The sequence below is a fragment of the Hippoglossus hippoglossus genome, chromosome 6 (assembly GCF_009819705.1).
Source record: "Hippoglossus hippoglossus isolate fHipHip1 chromosome 6, fHipHip1.pri, whole genome shotgun sequence".
Classification (NCBI taxonomy): Eukaryota; Metazoa; Chordata; class Actinopteri; order Pleuronectiformes; family Pleuronectidae; genus Hippoglossus; species Hippoglossus hippoglossus.
This window is the reverse complement of record NC_047156.1, coordinates 5,973,829-5,987,972: the sequence shown is the minus strand read 5'-3', so window position 1 is coordinate 5,987,972 and position 14,144 is coordinate 5,973,829. Positions and strand designations below refer to the sequence as shown.

The 14,144-nt window shown below is 43.5% G+C and overlaps 1 protein-coding gene across 1 annotated transcript in view; it reads left to right on the top strand.

Annotated features, from left to right (window-relative positions):
• Positions 1-6,527, top strand: part of tmtc2b (transmembrane O-mannosyltransferase targeting cadherins 2b) — a 95,304-nt gene extending 88,777 nt beyond the window's left edge. The window contains exon 12 of the mRNA XM_034588348.1: positions 5,271-6,527. Coding sequence (XP_034444239.1) covers positions 5,271-5,450 — 180 coding nt within the window. The 3' untranslated portion in view covers positions 5,451-6,527. The remainder of the gene's footprint in view (positions 1-5,270) is intronic.
• Positions 6,528-14,144: the final 7,617 nt, after the last annotated feature.

The following is a 14,144-nucleotide window of genomic DNA, read 5'->3' as shown; positions in this document are numbered from 1 at the left end:
TTAGTGCGGTACAGACTGTTCTTTGTGCTGTGGGAACACTTTTTTTACGTTTGATCATAGATTTGGGAATCTTCAGAGGAAAAGTTCAGATTTTCAACATAACATATGAGGACTCGGTGGTTCCAAACAAAGCCAAGCTCATGGAAAAATAAGAAGCCAGAGTAGCTTTGAAAACAATCTGTGAAGGTGCTGCTCTCTCCCGGCTGTCAGACAGGTCACTGCTCAGTTGTTGACCCTTGATGACATTTCAGATGCAAATGAACAGCATCAACAAAACATTTTCCCTATAGACGAGCAAGTCTACAAAACTGGTGACAGGTAAAATGCCACATTCAAACAAAGCAAACTATTAGTTGTGAATAATTGATTAATAACCATTTGGATGCAAATATTGTGAAAATATTTTTTGCGTAGATACTGAGTTAGCAGCTTCCAATGAAATGAAAGCAAGTTCCACACCCAGTTCTCTTAATTCATCCATGATGCAGATCCATGCCGGCATTGGCCCTTATCACCAAAAGCTCTAAATCTCGTTGTCTTTCCAAGTTCACATCATCGTCGGCATCTTCTATGTTTATGGCTCCTCTTTTTTATTCTAATGTACTTCTTCTTTTTCTTCCCTTTTTAAAAATATATATTAGTTTTTTACAGTTTTGCGTTTGTCATGTGTTGGAAACATCATCAACACACCCACTTGCTCAGTACATTTTCCTGACATTTACTAGGGGCTGGCTGGAAAAGTTCTGGAAAACGTCCGAAGACACGGACTTGGACATTTGCGTTTTTTTCCAGCTCCTCCGGAATATTTCAGGAAAATGTCCCCAGTTCAGTGCATGTCTGAAAGCAGCTCGACTCTGCAGGGACATATCGGCCAATGTGAGACCCATTGTTGTGCAGTCCCCTGATCTTCTGCTTTAAAATACATGCCGGGGATGTCTGTGGTTCCCACAGCTCTATTTCAGGACCAGACCAGTGTAATGATCACATGTCAGTTTACTTGGCATCTGTAATTTTACAAATCCCTACTTGGTCACTTTTGCATGGACGCCTCTTGGCATTTGTATTGCTTGCAGATGATGCACAATCGTAATTTAGCATCTTCATCCGTCGTCTTTACCATTCTCCTTTGTTCTCTGCGATGCGACTTGACTTAAGCCATGTACCCTGTCCATCTTCATTTGTCATTTCATGCTCTACTGCGGCTCGACTCTTCCCTCTCCAAAGGCACTGGTGTTTTGTATTAAGCACATATGTCTGCTCGCTCTGAGTGAAAGGGGACAATTCCCTCCATTCAAGGGATTTAGTCCCTTAGTCCTACAATCCCCTCTATCTAGACGAGCTAAATCCTATCGGATGCTTGGTTTGCTTTGGTTGCTCTCTGCACCTAGTGACATCTGTCCTTTCAAAGCTTCATGCAGATATTCTGGACTTAAATACCTTTCTGGAGTCATTATGGCCAGGTTATTCCCCAATCTAGCTCCAAATTCAACTCTGGCACTCTTAAAAGCATATGCTGCTTTACGGCCCAGGCTAATATGCACCACATCTGGCCGTGACTCTGCAGCTTTACATGCCAGTTTTGGGAAGGGTAGCGAGGCAGAGAGGTTACAGAGCAGCAGGAAATGAAGGAAAAAGGGAAACTTTTTGACAAGGGGAACATTTTGCAGAGTGTTGCAAGTGTCAGAAGGGCAAAGGAGAATGCAGAAATAGAGGAATAAATCTTAAAAGTCTTAGCTACGTGAAATTGGGGCAGAAAGGGTTGGCTGAGCAAAGGTGGGAGCCTACAGGGGAGACAGGAGCGAGGAAACTCAACTCGGTAATAAGTTCTGCATGGGCGGAGAGACAGAGCTCTTAAAAACTCGCAGCCTGCAGCTGCACTGAGAGGAAAACCAGGAGTCGCTTGATATTCTACCCAGGACTCTTCGCTCAGGGCGTCATATGTAATGTCACTCATTAGTATCAATCCTGGAGGATCTCAGAAAGCGTGATGTGCCAGGTGAGGTCAGCTTCTCGTCCATGTTCCTGATTGATTTGTTTCTCTGGAAGTTTCACAAAGATTTTTTGTTATTAGAGTCGTTATGAGTCATTCCAGAGACATCTTCAACTTCTCATCCATCCAGAACCAACTCCTTCCTGGACAGGCTTCTGACTCTGGCCTCTCCAACAACCTGTGTCATTCAATTTAAAGTCATATCAGTTTTATTTGTGCAGCGCCAAATCACAGCATCAATAATCTCCAGGTGCTTCACGCAGTACGGTTGAGACCCTGCAGTATCATAAAGAGAAACCCAACTGTTCCCACAGTGAGCAAGTGCTTGGCAACAGTGGAGGGAATATGTGGGCGGCCATCAGGAGATAAATGGGGGACAGTAGAGAGGAGGGGGTGGAGACCAGGCACAGCTGTGTAACTTGTGTTTAAGCACTGTCACACTGGTTATCTGTGAAGGGAATACTTTCAAACCATTGTCGTTCCATGTGAGATCACCGTGTTGCTGTGGGCCAAAGAGAAGCACGAATCGTCACTGAGACATTCCTGAGTGAGTCTGCCAGCAAGAGTCTCCAGAAGCAAGGAGGGGCCGTCTCATGGAGCCAAGCATCAGGGTGTCGTTTGATCATTGTCACTTAAATGTCTCGCTCCGAGCCATGTTTCTATATAACCTGACTGACCTCGTAGGCCCCGTTCAGACCTGGAGTTAACATCCGTCCAGAGAGATCAGATCACAAGTATGTGTGTTCACACCTGGAATTTAAATGCGACCTGAATGTGTCTCCGGTGATCACTTGTGATCTCACGTCCCTGCTCCACATGCAAATAATCACGTTCACATAGATTTGTGTGTGTGTGTCAGTGTTGATATTTGAAGCCGAAATTTGTATTTTCATAATCTTCTTTCAGATGGTGCGTATCCTCTTTTGTTTGTTAGGTTTTTTTTATCGGATTTCTATTGTTGTTACGGTTGTTGCTATGGAAACTCACATACAAGGCAACCACAGTTTAAAACTCCCAAACCGGGACCATTGTGTGTCGATGCTCATGCCGTTGACGGGTACTTTGTGAAGGAATGAGTTAGCGTCCTGGAGCTCTTTGGAAAACTTCTCCTTAGCATTACAGCTAACCGCTAGCGTGTTGGTCTGTTGAGCGATCAGATCCCACCTGTACGTAACGCTGACCACTTCCGATCACTCAGGACAGATGTTAACACCTGGTCTGAACAGCCTCTTAAGGCCTTAGGATGATTTCACTTCACTTAACAAAAATAAAATCCTCACTGACTCCAATGGCCTTAACACAAATTTCCCATATACACCTACACCACTTGTCCCTTCCTCATTGCAGCCCCAGTATTAACGTGTCACTTCCAATCACGTCCATATGTATAAACAGTTATATTTGGGCCGTAGCGTTTTGTGACTTGTAAAAATCCCAAACTTGCGAATTGATCCCCGAGCGTTATTTTGTGGTTTGACCCTCAAGTCAAACAGGAGGTAATTTACAGCCCAAACAGCCTCAGCATCACCCCCGACCATTAAAGTCCAGAACTCTGGCTGCTCCTGAAGAATAATAATAACCCGAAACACAGGAGAAATGTTGTTTTTCTTGGGGATTAATGTAATTGCACAACATTAAGCGAGCGAGGAGTCATGGAGCGACTGCAGTCGTGTCGGTTATTCCAGCCGTTTGCAGCGGTCGAAGCATCTGCATGTTTTATACGTGTTGAGGTGAGAAGTTCTTCCTCTGCAAGAGACACAATGATTATCCCAGAGTCTCTTGGATTTATTCCCCCTATGAGAAAAGCAGCATTGGAGAACGTCCTCATCTAATTCTCATGCACGGATCATCAATTATGAAACTTTGACACTGGAAAAACAGAGATGTTTTGTGAGACGAGGGAAGAACCAGTGAAGGAGGGTAGTTGACGCAACTTGGTCAAAATTAGATAAATGGCGCCTCTCTGAAAATGTCTGGATATCTGCACCTTGAATGTGGAAATGATTCAAACTCACTTAAATACATGGAAGGAAAAGTGATGTGGTTGCTTGTGTTTAAGAACACTAAAGTTTGACTCATATTCCCTGAAGTTATGCAAAGACGGCTTTTAATGTTTTTGGAGCCCAGTGCATTTCACACATTCCACAGATTTCTCATAACATTTTAAAACTATATGTTTTCTCTCATGCAAAGTACGATGGCCTGAGAATTACTGTTGATGAGTTAATAGGCCGTGAGAAAGAAATGAAGGCTTGAGGTATCGAGCACATTAGTAAATGTCAAGATGCCACAACTATGTGCACTTCCATGTGACAATTATGTATGAGGTAATAATAATAGAAAGGAAGTCACGAACACGGCAGTAAAAGTTTTTACTGCCAACTGTTTTATTTGGCTGCTCCTTGTTTCCTAGGAATCAACAATTACTGGAATTAAAACCGTCTTAGCAGTAAAACAGTAGCTTCTTGACATTATTGCACGTTTTTTCCATCAACTACGGACTCTACACCTCGGCCTGGAAACTTTGAAGTCTTTACAGTGATTGTGCTCCGAACACTTACACCCTCATGACTCACCGGCTCGTCACCGCTGCTGATGATTCTGCCCCGTGGCTCCAGCAGGAGTACACAGCATGTTCAGCTCGGCCCACTTCAAAGTGGCTGCTCCCTCTGACATGCGCGGCCACAGACATGACACAGGGACGCACAAAGCAGCGCGGTTACCGGGCTCCAAACACGGCACCGCAGCCTGGGTGGCGATCTGACAAACAGGAACCCGATCGCGTGCTGCGAAGCCTCCCACGATGACCGAGATGTGCTATTACAAGCCTGCTTCATTTGAAAGGACAATAAAACTGTTTATTTCTTATTTTATATATCCACACACATTGAATTTAAAGAGTTTTTCAATCTGTTTAAGTGCATTCCATGTGACTCAGTGATATAAAACATTTGAATCGCGTAGTACTCTCCACATCCCTTCCCCCAAAGTATGAATAGTTATGACTTCACTTGCATTATTCATCTCATAAATTCACGGCCTCTGATTTGAAAAATTCAATGAATAATTTCTTTAAACAGACAATTAGTGGTGAGTAAATAACTGTTATTATGTCAGCTCTGTCTTTCTGTCCCTCAAAAACTGAATCACTGTTAATAAGGACTGTCCTATATCTACTGTTTAATAATAGGATGTCCTGTGTTGCTGTTCTTGAAGAGTACAGGCTGTGTCTTCTTTTTGCTTGAAGCTCGTCTGAGGTGTCTTCTTTTTTCGCTTTCAGTATCCTGCAGCTCTGATGAACCTGGGGGCGATCCTCCACCTCAACGGGAAGCTGCAAGAGGCTGAAGCCAATTACCTCCGAGCGCTCCAACTGAAACCCGACGACGCCATCACCCAGTCCAACTTGCGCAAGCTGTGGAACATCATGGAGAAACAGGGCCTGAGGACGATGAGCCCCTGAGCTCCTCCCCCGCCTCGAGTACCTGCCACGTGTGTGCCGGACCCGGAGGAGAGGCCGGCCCCTGCGCTCCTTGTTCGCTCCTCTCTTCCAGGAGACATGGAGGAGGCTCAGGGAGGGCGTGATTGTGCCGCGCAGCCCTCGTAATGACTCCTGAGCTCTGCATACACCTCAGGCCAGCAGCTCTTCTCAGAAGCATTGCTCACAGTTTGGCCGGCTCCGGGCAGTTTTTGGACTCTTTGGAACTTTCTTTAAAATAAGTGCTCCCACAGGAACCTTTTTTTTTTCTTTCTACTTTTCTTTTTTCTAACTAGAGCACTTGAACCAGGAGCGAGACCATAGGTACATCCGTCAACATTTGTGATGAATTAAGTCACTTAAATAAGCAATTGTAGTTCAAAAGGGTCGTACTGATTTGTCCCCGAGCAGCAGCGAGACAAAGTACAAACGAGATCTCAGAGCGAAGCACTGAGGGTATTTTCCATCAGGATTTAATAAAGTTCTCGGTTTTGATCAGATGTTCAATCTTGATAATGAAGAAAATGAGATAATATGAAGAACTGGACGCCGTCCAAAATCTCCAGTGAAGTTTTGAGTCTGTGTATTTTTGTTTTTCACATCCTCAGTGGGTTTGTTTTTTACTCGTGAGATTACACACACTTCATAATGAAGGAATGGAAATTAGCACCGTTATTTTAAACCATTTGTCGCAGACGCCCCGGACGTTTGTCGTCAACTTTAAAAAGGGAATTCAGTTTATTAGCCATCACAGCACAACAACAGCCTCTAAAAGCTCCACACAGACTTGTATTTGTCTTGTTTTGGCAGGAAAAGTAAAAAGAAGTGAAGGAAGTGGGACTCATTTCACACTGTAATGCCTTATAATAAATGGTGTGAATCTTCTTTAGCAGTGTGCAGTAGCATGCAGGCGGCATTTTGACCCCTACTGCTTCTCCTAGTTCACAGTTAAAGAAGCCAAGTCGCCATAGAAACGTGTTCGTTGACAACATGAAGAAGCTCTAAATGGAATTATTGAGATACCCTTCCCATGGAAGTCACAGAAAACAACGGTACGGTAGTTATGGGTGCGTCGTCTCCATACTGCTGCTTCCAGCGAGGAGCGTGTGTGGAGCTGAAACAGATGAAGGAAAACTTCTAACCAAATACAGGAGCTATGCCGATGCACATTTTTTTCATCTCATGGCACGAGACATGGCGCACGTCTTGAGGGAAATGTTTTAACGTTTGTGTTGGAATAAAAACTAATTTCATTGTGTTTATATAAATGAATCCTAATATATATCTACGTTGTGTATATTATACAGAAAAACCATGCAGCAAAAAAGTAGCCAATGGAAGCTCCGACGCTGAGGAAATTTGGTTTGTTACATTAAAGGGGAACTCTGGTATTTTTCAGTCTAGGCCCTATGTTTATGAATCTTGGTGTGTAAATGAATGGTACTTAGAAAAACTTGTAGATTCAACCCAGCAGTGGCTACAATGTAATCTTATGGGGCAACTGCAACAGTTCACAAAATGTCCACTAAATGTGCTTTTTCCAACAATAATGAAAATGTTAGGGCTCAAATTGTTATTCTGGGTCTTTGCTGAGAGTCTGCGAACATTATGCACGTCTTGCTCAATGACTACCATTCATTTACACACCCGTATTTAAAACATAGGCCCAGATTTTCCCATATTGTCAACCCTCAGTTCTCTGTCTCAAGGTCTCATTTTTGTAGATATTCTGTGTAATTAACATCTGCTTGTTTGCCGTCGATGTCAGCAGTGACGTTAAATGAGATGACACCTCCCCAGAAGTACGAATATGTGCAGTATTTGTGATCAGAAAAACCTCCTGAACTGTGTCCTCAGTTTATTACATTGTAAGTTATTGCTTTGTGTTACCTCAGCAACAGAACCAGCTGGCACTGTGTTTTTACATGTAAGATGAAGGAAGTGAGCAGATATGTCGTATGTGTTAGAAAAGAAAAAACTCACAAAACACTTGAGTGGGCCCATTTAAAAAGCACCTTGAATATATATTTGTCACTTGCAGTCAAAATGGTGTCCGCACTGTTCTGTTTATGACTGTGATCACTTGTCGAGTAAAATAATCACAATTCACATTCATCCCTCCCTCACATCACAAAAAAACAACCCATGTGCTAATTTCTCCTGTGTATATAAAGTGTTCTTGAACAAACACTGATAATTGTTATTGCTTGAGTGACGATGTAAAAAAAAACAAACAAAAAAAAAAGGTTCACTCTGTGTCTCTGCTCAGGGATCTCAAGCGGTGGGTTATTGCAGAAACTTGTTCACAGAGCGTTTACTAAATTAAAGATTTATTTTTGAAAAGTTGTTGTATTTGTATAAATTATGAAGATTTGTAGCCTTTTTTTCCTCCTTTTTCTAATATAAAAATGAACAATGTGCCAGAATAAGACCTTTGTCTCTCAATGTTGCTTTTTTTCCACAATAAATTTATGGTGTTCTGCTTTTTGTTTTGCCGTGCAGCCATTTCTGATGTAGATTTAACATGAATTTATGGTTTTCATGTGGATTATTAACATTTGCCTACATTCAAAAACACACACGTGCCCCTTCGCACTCTGTAGCAACATCCACAGTTCCAAGTGAGGTTTCCTTTAAATCCACGTGGGATATCAGACTTAATGGGGTGGTCTTGCACGCTGTGGAACAGGTTTTACGGGGCATTTAAAGGTCCCTCCCCCCCTGCAAATTTGCTAAATCGTGTCATAAAATCAACTGAAATGGAATCTCCTCCGCTTTGATCTGTGAACAACAAAGAGGACATGTAAATATTACCATATGGAATCGTGGGTAGCGCAGTGTACACATGGCTGGTGTGCTTCCATTCCAACCACCCCCACAATCCAAACTCCCGCTGACAAGCAAAAGGCCCTTCCCTGAGAGCGGAGCAGTCTGCCCTGTGAAGTTTCTCACATGTCTACATGAGAGGTCTGCCCCCGAGTTCGGAGCTCGCCATGGTGCCCGGCTCCCCCGATCGGACTGGAATGCACGGACGCTGCTCGCGCTGTCCGCTCCAGTTTGAATCCTCTTCTAATAAAGCAGGTGCAACTCACATGTCTTGACAAATATTGAGAGAGTGAAGCTTGCCGCCGAGTCACGCTACAAAGGAAATGTGCTTTTAATTTGTGCAGTAAGCCTCAGTAGGCATTTGGACGTCCTCCCATATGAGGTTAACTATACGGCTGACTATGAAATTACATGTTGGTGCATATGGAAGCAGCAGCAGAGGAAACTGTTTTAGGACTAGAATATTGCTGGCATAGTGTTTGCCACAGCCTAAAGGGGTTTTGAACTATGCTACAGTGGAGTCAGCCCGAGAGGCCGAAGAAATCTGGACTGAAATATCTCAAAACTCAAAATCTACTCAATGGATTTGGCAGAAAGTCCTCTAGACAGTCACGGTTCCCAGATGGTGTGATACCCTGATGGCTTTGGTGTTCCCTCTTTCCCTCTAATACCACCAGGCTCACATTTGGGGCTTTAGGTGAAATATCTCAACAGCTTTTGGGTGGATTGTCGTGAAATTTGTTACAGACGCTCATATTCTCCTCAGTAATCACCGTGACAAGTCATCGTCAGATCAAAATCTCACCTTTACCCTACTTTGTTTTTAGTACTAATTAGTAGCTAAATGTTAGCATGCATAACTTCTGATGGTAAATATGACAGTTGTTATGCAGCATGTTTGCTTTGCAGCCAACTATGCATTTCTAGCATTGCAAACTGCGAGCATCAACATGTTGAAAGTTTGAGAAGTTTCGCAGACATTTAGTCGCTGCCATGTAAACAAAAATGTGGACTAAGCAGCTCTACTGTTATTTGCTCTGCACATGTCCAACTAGAATTGGCGTATGAAAGTCGACACATGCTAGTTTAAAACAGATAAATATTGAGTTTACTGTATTTCAGTGTCAGTGTCCTTTAAACACGTTGCCAATGCATTTTAATTTGCCTTTAAACCTCTCAACACCTGTTAGCATAGGCCGACTGCACAGCAGGAATGTGAGTGTCCATAATAAATCCCGTCAAGGATGGTTTTCATTGGCATCATCATATGCAGTTGAAAGCAAATAAATTATTGACAACGTGATAGGATCATAACCGAAGTGATAAAACACGAGCAAATTTATTTCTGCAAGGTACAAAATGTCAGAAAAGTTGAAATACTTTTCTCCTGTTGAAAATCTCGTGAAAACTTTCCCTCGTCCTACCATGGAAACATTCACCTCTCTCACGGCAGTAAACCCTGGATTCCCTCTGGGCAGCACCCTCCACTCCTGCTACTTACTGTACTTCATTGCTTTATATGACCTCCTGTATCCAGAGGAGTCCAAACAGGGAGCAAGGAATTTTTCTTATTATGCCGTGATCTGGCAAATCTGCCGGCTGTTATCAAGCAAATATGTTGTGGTATGTGCCGATGAACTATCACCACTTTGATCTGAAGTGCCTGAGCCGGGCGCTCACAGCACCAGGCCCGGCTTCTTTACAGCGGACGGCTGTGCGTGATGCGGAGAAGCCCTCCCCTCTGGACCCAATAGCCGTTGTTATTACTTGATAGAAGAAGTATTAAGATGAAGCTCCTGCATGAGATGCAAACTCTGCTTTGCATTATTGAAGTGTTTTGATGTTCAGAAAGGAAATTGTCTTTCTTTGGCATCATGTTCCAGTGCAATATGTGCCCCTGCAGCTCAGTGTAACAGAAGCTGTACAGTTTGCGAAAATTCAAAAAAGTGCTCATTACAGCATGTTAAAGTTCACAGGATGGGGGATTTACATTTTTCTCGTGTCAAATTGTAGGTAAACCCACCAAGGGGTTTCTAAGCAGCACACAGTTTTTTTGACTTATTGTGTTTATGAAAATTGTGATTAATTGGTGCCAGAAGTGGGTCACTCCCCCCCCCCCCCCCTTAAAACCCCAATTAAACTATGATATAACTAGAATGGCACTCAGTAGAGCGTAAACCTCCACCGAGGCCCAACAGTCCTGGAGCTGTTCTTTCTTGGCCCATGTCCCATCCTTCCACTTATGGTGTGTAAAGTTTTTCTTGACACATTTCTTACGGGACATTTCCACGTCATGACCTTAAATGTTAACAAACAAAGCTGGTGGTAAACTTAGCTTAGCTTCACCATGTTGGCTTTGTTCTGAGCCGAGTGAGATAAAAATGTCTTTTACACACTTTTAAACCAGAACGACTGAGAATCTCTGTTAGCAACAATTCGCTGAAAGGAAACTGTTGACATTCAGCTAATTTAATAGGAGCTATTTGCAGATTGGTAATGATGCTAACTATCTAGTGTGCTTGGAACACAGAGCTCGTATCATGGCTGCAAACTTCTTGCCTTGTTCGTCAGGGAATTCCTCTAATGTCGGCAAAAAGATAGTTTGAGAGCTGAAAGTTACGGTGTTCTCTGAAATTATCCTGTCATAGTTTTCGGAAACTTTATTTTGCTTTTATGTCTACACAGGCATAGAGTCATAATGAAGCTCAATACTGTCCAAACCCTCCCTCCTCATAAATCATGACAACACATTAAAGTCATCAGGACGATGTACATGTAGATATCCAGAATGAGTTTTAGATGTTATCACTGAAATCCGTGTGTGTTTGTGTATAGACACCCTGGGTGGTTCTCTGTCGTCTCTACACCATAAATCTTCTTGTCAGTGGCTCAGTGCTCTATATTTGGGTTTGCGCCTTGACACAAGTCTACTGACAAGCGTACATGGTGTACTACTCCTCTGAAGCTTCCTTGAAGCTGCTGATGCATGCGATTCCCAGAACTCTAAATTTAGACTTCCAGTGCCAAGTCTCACCTGAATGTCAGAAGAGACATGTAGGAATCCTCCAGAGACCCAGTCCGGGTTCTGGCTAATTGTTCACAAAGCACTGCTCTTTTCTATTCCCCCTGTTTGGACCCTGTCCCCACATAAACCAGCTACCACAGTCAATGCACACTTAGGCTTTTGTGTGTGATCGTGCACGGGCGGTCGTGTGTGCTTGTGCAGGTGTACAACGATAGCCTTAAAAAAAGGAGTCAGAGACACAACCCAGACCCCCATCTCCCTAAAATGGCCACCCCTGAGGATTTACAGAGCACTATTAACAGCCAGACCCTCGAGGCCTTGTGAACAAACCATTTTGTGTGTTTTCTTGGCAGCCGGGACCAAACACATCGAAAGAAATGGCCCCATTTGTTTCCGGTCCACATCCAACAGAATGTACTTTGTGTTTCTTCTGCCCTCGCTGATGTATAGAAGCTGGAGTGTCCTCTGAGCTGGAACATTACAGCGCGCGTGTGTGTGTGTGTAGAACGATGTGTGTGAATGGTGTATATGTGTGTAGCCAGAGACGAGGCAGGTGCGGCCTGTGCGTTTGGTAACGTCAGAATCGATTAGTTCCAGAGACGGAGACGAGATGTGAAGATCCCGCAGCGAACTGACACTCCTCTCCACGCAGCTGGATTTCCATTCAGACCCTCACGTGGACCACATGCAAGCGTGCGAACCGTCGTGGGCCCAGAGAAATCCTTTAGGCAGTTCTTTGTGCCGCCAGAAAGATCAGTGTCATGCAATGGAGGGATGCAGAGGAATTACTCATCTGACCTACAGAGAGGTGATTCCAGGTGATTTAACATATAATGACAGCCATGGCGGAGGTCTGCAGCTGTTTGAGCCGCGTTACGGGGGAATTGCATATCTAAATGTACAACATGGTTTCATCAATAGACTCGAGCATATGGGGGATGTTTGTTTTTTTTGCTGTTTTGGCAGGGAAGGCCTCGACTTGGGGGGTGGAACTCAATCAAGGCCCCACATGACAAGTCTAAATTGTTCACAAAACGAATGCCAGGATAGGAAATATAAAGGTAAATATGTATGAATATATTGGTACACATAATCGTCTGTTAGATTGAGTGCAGCGGAGTTCTGTGGACACTGCAGTTGGCTGCAAGTGCAACATTGGAATTTGCAGGCTTGATGCAATCGGCACAAACAGAAAGTGATACAGCAGAGAAGAGAGGAAAGATGATGTTGTGGGGAAAAGCTGTAAAGGTTGAGTGAGAGTGGAAGAAAAAGTGAATCCAGCAGCTGAAGTTCGGCTTCATTAGAGCAGAGAGAGACACACAGCTGACTTCAAACCCTGTCTGTCCACATTACTGCTACAGGAGCAGGGAACTGTCAGTGTCAGTGCTGAGCAGCAAATTCAACAGAAAACTGAGTTTGTATCTACAATAATTTGTGTTTACAGAATGACGTCAGTTCACAGATTATCTCTGAGCTTCTTCACCTCAGAGTTTGACACTTGTTCAACATTGTTTAATATCTTACTTCATGTAAAAAGAGAAACACTGTAATTTACACAAAGTATCTTGTACAGTGTGGACTAAGTAGCTGATTTTGTTTTGACTCTATTTCAACTTTAAAGTACACTGTTCTTAAAGTATCTTTTCTATTCTCTTACCCTGTTTCACACTTGAACAGTCCTATAGGCAAAATGACCAAAATATACATTAAATAAAATATACCACTATAGTTTTTCTGTGTTTCTATAACTTTGCCTTGTTCTTTTAAATGTATTTCAGTTTTCTGACAAAGAAGCTGCCTTTATTACTGAATCTTGTGTCATTAGTTGAACAGGTTTTCCCCCGAAAATTGAAAATAAGTAGACTATTTGCCAGCATATTAAGTCAGTTTATCATCTTTTTCTGCAGATATCACTGACACCTGGCGGCTGCTTCCTTCTGCACCCATCTGTTAAAGAATCATTTCTAAGCTCTCCATCGATACATTCCTGACGGCCGCAGCCATTTATTTCCAGCAGCCACAGCTATGCTCTTGTTCCCAATCACGTTAATGTACTTACCTCACAGGCTACAATTTATAACTACAGTGATTTGTCCCGGCGGTTTAAAAATTGCCACACTTCACTGTGTTAAGTAGATATTTAAAGTTACAGCTGTTTAATTCTTTGCAGGGCTGTTCACACTGAAGGTAAATCTACCGTAGCAGCTGAAATATATGTGATGACCCAACATGTTCCCTTTACTCCGGACATTTGGCCTCATATTTTGGAAATAAAGAGGCATTTTTATCGTGTCTCTGTTTCGCAGCCTTCTCTCTTGATTAAACTCATTATCATGCTGAAGGGATTTCTCGCTATTTTTTTGCAGCGGTACCATCCGTCAGCTCTTTCCTCGACTGGACCCCCCCTGGAGCCGAGTGGTCCAGATTGTTATTTGTCCTTAGTGCAGAGGGAACGGCTGATTAAGTTCCTCAGAGACCCATTAGAGCAGCCAACCTGTCCCACTCAGCCACCGCCACCATCCGTCATGCAAATCTAGAACACCAGCACCACGCTCCCGTCTGCCACAGTCTGCTTTATTACACCCTCATGTCAAAAACCAGTAAAAAGTCTGCCGCTAACAACTCCGGACACTTCCTTTAAAAAAACTCCCATAATAACAGAAATGGGACACCGGTGGGCGAGCGAGGACGGAGCAGCAGGTCTCATATCAGTAGGGCTCGGTTAGCCAGGTCTGACACCCCCCCCCCCTTCCCGGCCCTGCCCCATATCTCCTCTCCCTGCGGTAGCTGACCCAGGTAGCTGAGTCCCGGACAGATGGCGGGCTGCT